General features: G+C 38.3%; 1 gene segment (V, D, J or C); it reads left to right on the forward strand.

Moving 5' to 3' along the window:
* The first annotated feature begins 7,354 nt into the window (after positions 1 to 7,354).
* Positions 7,355 to 8,019, forward strand: LOC110542714 (immunoglobulin kappa variable 4-1-like). The segment is given in 2 exon segments: positions 7,355 to 7,409; positions 7,610 to 8,019. Coding segments are annotated over 2 exon segments (459 nt in total).
* Positions 8,020 to 8,530: the final 511 nt, after the last annotated feature.

Raw genomic sequence — 8,530 nt, forward strand, 5'->3', positions numbered from 1 at the left:
CTTCTGGATTTGATGAGAATGTATGATAAGACATAAAGTACATTTGGTGAGGATTATTACCGAAAAGAAAAGGAGCTGAAACCAATGAGTAGAATGTTACAAGCAAAAGGATTAAATATTGCTGATTTATTAGTTAAGTGGCTATAGTTATCAATTATATATATTTAAATATTGCTTTATGATTTTAATTTATATAGGAAAATATGGTAAATGATTGAGGTAGGCTATACGCTAATTATGTATACGTGCACACCAGTTTTGAAAATGGCAGAAATAACCTTAGGTGCATTTCAGAAAAATCTGGAAACTCTGTTCTTTCTCCTTGCACATCTTCCCACATGCACATATGCCCACATTAGGAAGGCTCAGAACCACTGTTCTAGGATTTGCTCATATAATTCCACTCCCTCTGTGTGACAATCTTCATCAGAGCCCAGCTCCTTCTTGCCAGCTCTTTCTCAAGATCGAGGTCTAAATCCACAGGCACATCTGCATTTGAACTAAACACTTGGACAGCAGCAGTGTCCCTCAGCTCCCACAGTACCCATTCACCTCATTTCTTGCCTCTAACCTTGCCAGGGATCCAGAGCATCAGCAACCCTAGGAACTGAGTCCAAAGCCTCATTTTGAGAAGCTAAATGAAGGATTCTAGGGGACATAAAGCAAGGTTGCAGCTGAACTTTTATCTCACACTTGCAAGGGAGACTCAGGCAACAATATGCAAATCTGCTGGTGGGTGAGGTGAGAGAGCTAGACAAAGGGAGGAAGTCCATGGGGTGAGGCAAGTTGTGCAACAATCATTCTTTTTATTTCTTTTTTTTTTAATCATTCATTTTTTGATGGAAGAACAATTAACATAAAATCACTGTTGTGTGAAGCAGTCTGGAGAAACCCATGGTGAAGGTATGAGCTCTTTGGAAAATACAGGGTATACACAACAGTTCCATTATGACAGTGCCAAAAGATCAAGGTTACATGTGTGTTTGTGAGTGTGTGTGTGTGTGTGTGTCTGCAAGTATTCCAAGGCCATGGCTCCACCTCATTCTGTAATAACAAGAAGCAAGTCTTTTCAGCAACAAGAGCTGATCATCAATTTGCTGATGGCAACCAATGGCCTGAGTTGCCTGGGAGTTCCCATGGAGACCCTCTGACCAACAACTCATTTGGGTATACCCATTCCTGGCAATGGTGCTTTCACTTAGAAAAGAAAGATGTCAGTTGAGGTTTTGTCTTTGTTGTTATCTGGTGATTTCATTTAGATTTTTTTTCATATATATGCATATAATAAAAATTGTCTGCTGAAGTAGGTTTCTATATAACCTCTCAAATGGCCTTTAGTACTTGCTAAATCTTCCTTTGCTCTCTCTCTTAGCTTCCTATTACCTTACCACATAATCTCATTGAACATGGAGGAATTGTACTGGTGCCTAACTAAGAGCCTTAACCCCTTCTGACTACTGTTCATTGTAGTGAAAAATACTCAGCCTTCTATCAGAAGAGAAAAGTAACCACCCACCCAGTTATAAACCCTGTAATCTAAAATATTTTTGGGACTAAACAATTTTTTTTCCAACTAGATTTAGGGCCCACTTCATAAGATGGAACCCATGCCAGAAATTGTTCACATTTCCCAAAACCTGACACTATTTAGGCCGTGCACCTAGAAGAAACCCAGATAGTATAGGCTTGCCGAAGGAATACAGCCAATAAAATGATTCCTAATGACATTATTTTATACCTGTAGATCAGATTCTTGCTCATCCTTCACCAAAGAAGCTTGTTTTCTCATTAAATGCAAACTAATATTGTAAGTTACAAGCGAAGTAGAACAAGTGTGAAACCTTGAAGAATTCAGTCCTAAATTTATGGGCAGACAGGAGACAGGTGAGGATGGAAGCAGTGGAATAAAGTGTGAGGGGAATGGGGTGAAGGGGAGAGTGTGGAAAGACACAGATGGTATTGCGGGTTATGGTGTGATGGTATAGAAATATAATGTAGTGGAAACTTCCTGGAATTTACAAAGGTGTCACTAATGAGGACTCCTAGTGATGGGGATATGGAGTTTCAATTGTTCATTACCGTATCCAGGTGAGACCTCCATTACCAGGACTAGATTGTATTCAATTCATCTCTGGCCAGTTGGGTCCCAGGGTAATTCCTCCTCCACTTCCCAAACATAGGCTGTTGCTAAGACATAAGCTTCTTTCTGAAAACTAACATTGGTGTCTCATTGCAGAAGACAACACCCACACAACTCATTGATTAGGGAGAATTTGAGATGGTGCCTACCAGGAGCTCTCCTCCCCACCCCCCGTGTTATAATATCTATGAAAATGGAAACACACTTTCCAGGCGGCCAATAGAGGAAAGTATCCACCAACTCAACCACCAAGCCTTTGATTTACAATGGGTTTTGCATGCAAAATATGATTATACAATGGTGGCACTAACCTTATAGGACTAAAACAGAGTTGTCTAATTTGTCTTAAGGCCCACTCTATTACATGAAATCTATAACTGACTTATTTTTTGGGAGTTCTAAGAACCAGAGTAAAAGCACTAGCTTAATTTCTCAATGTTCAATGAATTATGGGGGTGTTGTCTTCAGCAATGGGCTCTTGATTTCACTTTGCAGAGAGCAATAGCCTGGACAGTTTGGGGATTTCTTTGGGATTGTTTCAGCCACAAAGCCAAATGTCACAACATTGAACCCAGTCAAACATTGTCATATCATTCAAACCCAGTCATACCAGTCAAACCCAGTCATAACATTGAAATATTTGTTCGGTGACATGATTGTGTGTTTTATCATTCTTATTTTTTGTTTTATCATTCTTATTATTTGGTTACTCAGATATGATTACTGCCAGGGATTTTCTCTGTTGGCTTTGTCCAGGGAAGAGAGGAGATAGTGAGGATCTTTGCTGATGTTGACAGGGCAGCCCATAGAAAACATTAGGAGTCAGTGAAAGGAGGGAGGGAGCTAGGTATGATGGTCTGGGAATCTTGCAGAAGCAGATATCCCAAGTAGGTTCCTGTAGTAATGGCCTCACAAAGCTATGTGCTTATCTGTGCTTAATGGTCTCCAGGACATAAGCCTTCCAAATAGTGGTCACTTAAGGATAATTTTAGGATTTTCCTAAAAAGACTCATGCAGCATTTTTCTCAGTAAAAGACATAAAATGAACCATAATGCTGAAAGTCCCTAAGAATGCAACATGCAAACACCAAATCCAAAAGTTAGAGTTAGAAAGTCAGTTATGGCAACAATCTGCTCTGCTTTGCTGGCACTGTGTCAAGTAGCTGTGCTGGTGTCATGACTCTTGCCACTTCCAGTGAATATATGGCTGTGCCAGATTGCATTCATATATTATAGAAAGTTTTCATTGCTCTAGTTTTCCCTTCCACATCATCCTTCACATGCCCAAATTCCAGCTTTCATTTCTTGCATTCATTCCCTCAATGTTATCTTCCTTCCCTTTCCCCATCTGACCTTCTTGTTACTGTCTTCACTATAATGTCTTTATTTCAACAATCTATAAATGTCATCCAGAGTGGAAAAGTCTGAGAGGCATCAACATGGAATAGTGATCAAGGCTGGGTACCTAAACTAGTGAAAGAACTTGCTTTATTAAGCAAGTTAACCACGTTATCCAAAGTGATGTTCCCAAAGTCGATGTTGGACCCATTTGGCCCCACCACAATTAGTGGGTCATTCAACTGGGTTTGATTATCCTCCAACTCATTTTATTCTTTTAATGGCTGTAAAGAAGAACTGAAAATCCTCCTTTTATTATCACAAGATATATTATTCTCAAGGCTCTTGAAATGGTTACATAATGCAGACCAGGTTACATTTTAAAATATTAAACTCAAAGCTTTTAACTTAAAAATATTTATTAGAGATAAAATAAAAAGAATTAACTGAAAAAAATTTAAGGGAGTTTACCTAAAAAATTTACAGACAAACACATGTCAGTTAAGACAATGGTTTAAAACAGTATATTTAGGAGAGTTAACCTTTTAATTAGATGTGAGTTAATATACTATATATATATATATATATATACTATTTTGAAATTCTGTAGGATATTATTTTTATTAAGTAAAGAAAATCTTTGGCAAAGAATATAAAGAAAGTTCTTCATGTAAAACAGTGGTTCTCAAACTTCTTAATAATGCAACTCTTTTAGTATAGTTCCTCAGGTTGTGGTGACATCCAACTATAACACTGTTTTCATTTATACTCCATGGCCATAATGTTCCTATTCTTATGAAATATAATGAAAATATCTGATAATCCAGATGATTTTACGCAACCCCTCTGAAGATATCTTTTGACCTCAAAGGAGTTGGGACCCACAGGTTGAAAACCTCTTAAATAAACCCATTATTATTAATCAGAATCATTTAGTAAAGCAATAGTTTTTGTTAATTTTCCTTCAAAAATCTTTCTTTGTCTACTGTTCCTTGTCACATGTAGAGGGTAGACATGGCCTCTCATCCAGAGAATAAAAGATTCTAAGTGCTGGAACAGAAAAGCTGAGTTCAGGTTTATACTGTACCAGGATAATTTGCATCTCAGACTGATATGCCCTCGTTATCTATCCACAGTGGTGTCCATGGAAGAGGGTACTGTGTCTCAGAAGCTGAAGGTCATCACTTTCATACTTCCTATTTACAAGGGTGGAGGCATATTAATCAGTATTGTATTCAGCCAGCAGGGTTAGGGTTCATTTGTAATGAAAGCCAACAAAATCTAAAGAACCAGGACAGACTGTGGAAACTTAACTAAGGAGTGTTGGGCTCTTTATATTGTACATACTATAACTTGAACCTTTTATCTCTTTAGACCCCATGCTCTCCCAATGCATACTGTGAGAAGACCATAGAGTCTTTGGATTTTTAAGATCCCTATTCCCAGTTGTTCAGTCTAAAAGAACAGTTGTAAACATCATGAGGGCACAGTCTGAGCTTAGTGCTGCTGTCACAATAAGAAGTGTAAAGTTTAGTGAGGATCAAAGGCATATGACAACTTGAGAGACACTGATAGGAGCAGGGCTCCTTGTCTGTCATTGTCTAGACCTTGAGATTAGGAACTTCCTCTATCTGCATATGGTCTACCTCTCTCTATGATGTTGTGTTAGTGGTTTACAGAAGACATCTGCATGTGCTTATCAGAAATTATTTAACATTTTATACCTGAAAAGTAGATGTATAAAATTATATATGTAGACCCAGAGAGATTGCCGGGAGCCAAAGATATTTACTGATGCCAAAGCCAAATAGTGAGCCAAAGTTATTTAGTGGAGACAAAGGTCATTTAGTGGAGACCTAAAGCTATTTAGTGAAAGAGTTACCTAGGACCCTAAATCATGGGTGATAGATTTGTGAGGATATCTGTCTGTTGGTTTTAGAGCATCCCTGAGATAGCTTAAGAAAACATCCTTATGGTATCTTGCAGGTGCAATATATAAGCCATGGAAGCACTCTTCCTGTCTCCTGCAGCAGTAATTTAGCCTTCCCCCTTTCCTGCCTTCTCCCTATATAAGTTGGGTAAAAATTTCTAATAAAGGAGGCCTTGATCAGACAAACAGACTTGGCTTTACTCCTTGCGTCTCTTGTTGTACCTCATTCTTTCCACCTCCCTTCATTAGGAACCCGTTGAACTCCCGTAGGTAGGGACAACATTTTATACCTGAAAAGTAGATGTATAAAATTATATATGTAGGTCCAGAGAGATGGCTCAACAGTTAAGAGCACCGACTGCTCTTCCAGAGGTCCTGAGTTCAATTCCCAGCAACCACATGGTGGCTCACAACCATCTGCAATGGAATCTAATTTCCTCTTCTGATGTGTATGAAAACAGAGTGTTCATATGCATAAAATAAATAAGTATAAAAAATTATATATGTAATTCAAAATAGAAGGGAATGTGTATTATATAAATGAATACTTATTTTTCAATAATATTTGTGGTTTCATGGTGAAATATTGACATCAGATAAGATATTTGTGTTGGGAAGATTATGTCAAGAGTTGCCTTGTAACTAGTGGTTTTCTGATACACATTGTTGAGCGATTGTCTATATGTATAGATTAGATTGGCTTAGAAGCTGGCATGTACCCCAGGCTGGCCTCAAACTCGTGAAACTTCTGCTTTTGTCTATCCAATTATGGGAGTTCAGATCAGAATCTCCACTCCTTGCCATGATATTTCATGTTTCAATTTTCTTTTATACTTTACAAATAATTTTGGCTTTATAATTTACTTCTTATATATACTTTCAGATTTTTATAATATGAAGTCCTGGCATGTTCTGAGAGTTCTCTTATTGCTATTGACTTTTTATTCATAGCCAAACTCTTTTTCACCCTTTGGATAACAAGAGCTGATGTTGTGTTCTACTTGTCTCCATAAAATCATTAAGTAGTTTAGCATGGCTGTGCCCCCTTCAATAGACATTTATCTGTTCAAGATGTCATAAGCCTATCTTAATCCAGTTTCAATATTACTAATTTTTAAATTACACTAACATTTGAATTCCATGAATAAAAACTCATGCCAGTGTTGGTCTACAGGAAAAACTTCACGAAAAATCTTTGTTCATCTTTTATTTCTCCAGATTTATATTCCACTTTCAATTTCCTGATGTTGTGGGGAGGATGCTTGTTAGCTTTTGCTGTGTATCCTTTGCTTTGAGATTAAAGTTCTTCTGATCTCAGTCTGAAATTAATGTTTGCCAGGATATCCACAGAGTGAATTCTGGGCTGTTCTTTGTTTCTTAGTCCCTTGTTTTTCCAAGAAACTAGAGCCAAAATGTATGAGACCCTCCTCTCTGCCTTCAGTATAAGAGTGGCTTTGGAGATGGGCAATATTGAACACATGTAGCCTCAGTTCTCTTTTTACCTCTCATCTTATCTTCCATCAACCTTTACTTTCTTTTATTGCATGCTTTATCGCTCTGTTTCTTTTATTGTTGTTGTTTTGATTTTTTTAACATAGCCTATCATTTGCTTAAGACTGTCAATCTGAGATAGCTCTACTAATATTTCTACAGAAGTCAATTGATTTAAATATATCTTGGATTTTAACCCAGGTCTGCTCTTAAAACACGTAGTACTTTTCTGCTTGAGAGCTGCAAGGCAATCTTTTTCTGTGATTGCTTATGCTCCCTCTAACAGTCTTTCTGCCTGTTGATTGACACCAGCTATACTCACAGACACTGCACAGGCATTTGCTTATGTATTTGCTGACTGCTTTGCATGGCACCCTCACAGCCAAGCCCAGCTGCTGAGAATTTATAAACCAGGCCTTTGCAGTGAGAACTGAACTTCATCAGACAGGAGGGGGAGCAAGATGAAGTCACAGACCCAGGTCCTCATATCCCTGCTGCTTTGGGTGTCTGGTATGAAACTCAAATTATTATAATCTTTGCAAAGTCACTTCTTTGCAGAAAAGAAATTTGAGTGTTTTAGGCTCAATATTTCTTACATAATAATGCTCTGATAAGATAGTAGTACAAAGCAATTAAATGATAAATTTCAACTGTTTTTATACTCTGTGTTTGTGTACATATGCATGTTCATTGCATATTCCTGATTGCAGGTACGTGTGCAGACATCATGATGACCCAGTCTCCATCTTCCCTGGCTGTGTCAGCAGGAGATAAGGTCACCATCAGCTGCAAATCCAGTCAGAGCCTTACTTTAGGCAGATTAAACTACTTGGCTTGGTACCAGCAGAAACCAGGGCATTCCCCTAAACTGCTGATCTACTGGGCATCCAGTAGGCAAACTGGGGTTCCTGATCGCTTCACAGGCAGTGGATCTGGGACAGATTTCACTCTCAGCATCAGCAGTGTACAGGCTGAAGACCTGGCATTTTATTACTGTCAGCAGTATCTCCTATACTCCTCCCACAGTACTTTAGCCTCCAACAAAAATCTGCTTGAGAATCTCACCAGCTGCTTGCACCACACACAGCCCTGGACTTACCCACTTCCCCTTTCTGCATGATAGCAGGTGTGCCTGAGAGGGTGATGAATAGTTTACATAGCCACTGCAAAAGTATGGGTTCAATTTCTCTTATGTCTTTTGGTATCAAAATCCTTTATATGAAAATGCAAAAAGAACTCAGTATTATCATTCTTTTACTTCTGTATAACTTCTGAGACATAAAGGATGCCATTAAATTACTGTAAGGAATCTGGAACCTGATGTAGATGTTTTCAAATGTCAAACTGCTGTTAGAAAACAAGAAGAATGGCAAAGATGATCAGGATATCTAGCCTATAGAATTCCAGGAAGAGCAAGCTAAAGCAAAGTGGGCAATAGTTGACAAAGAACAAGAAGAGAGAGAGAGAGAAAGAGAAGTCCTTATACAAGTCCTTTTGGAAATTGTGGGAAAGCACCAAAAGAAGAATAATTCTGTTCAAGCAGAGCCCCAGGAGCAGAGAGGGAGGAAACTTCTGCCAAAAGACTGAGGAGAACATTTTTGCACTCAAATAGAGCAAACATAAACTCCTGC

The sequence above is a fragment of the Meriones unguiculatus genome (assembly GCF_030254825.1).
Source record: "Meriones unguiculatus strain TT.TT164.6M chromosome 16 unlocalized genomic scaffold, Bangor_MerUng_6.1 Chr16_unordered_Scaffold_43, whole genome shotgun sequence".
NCBI classification, from domain to species: domain Eukaryota; kingdom Metazoa; phylum Chordata; class Mammalia; order Rodentia; family Muridae; genus Meriones; species Meriones unguiculatus.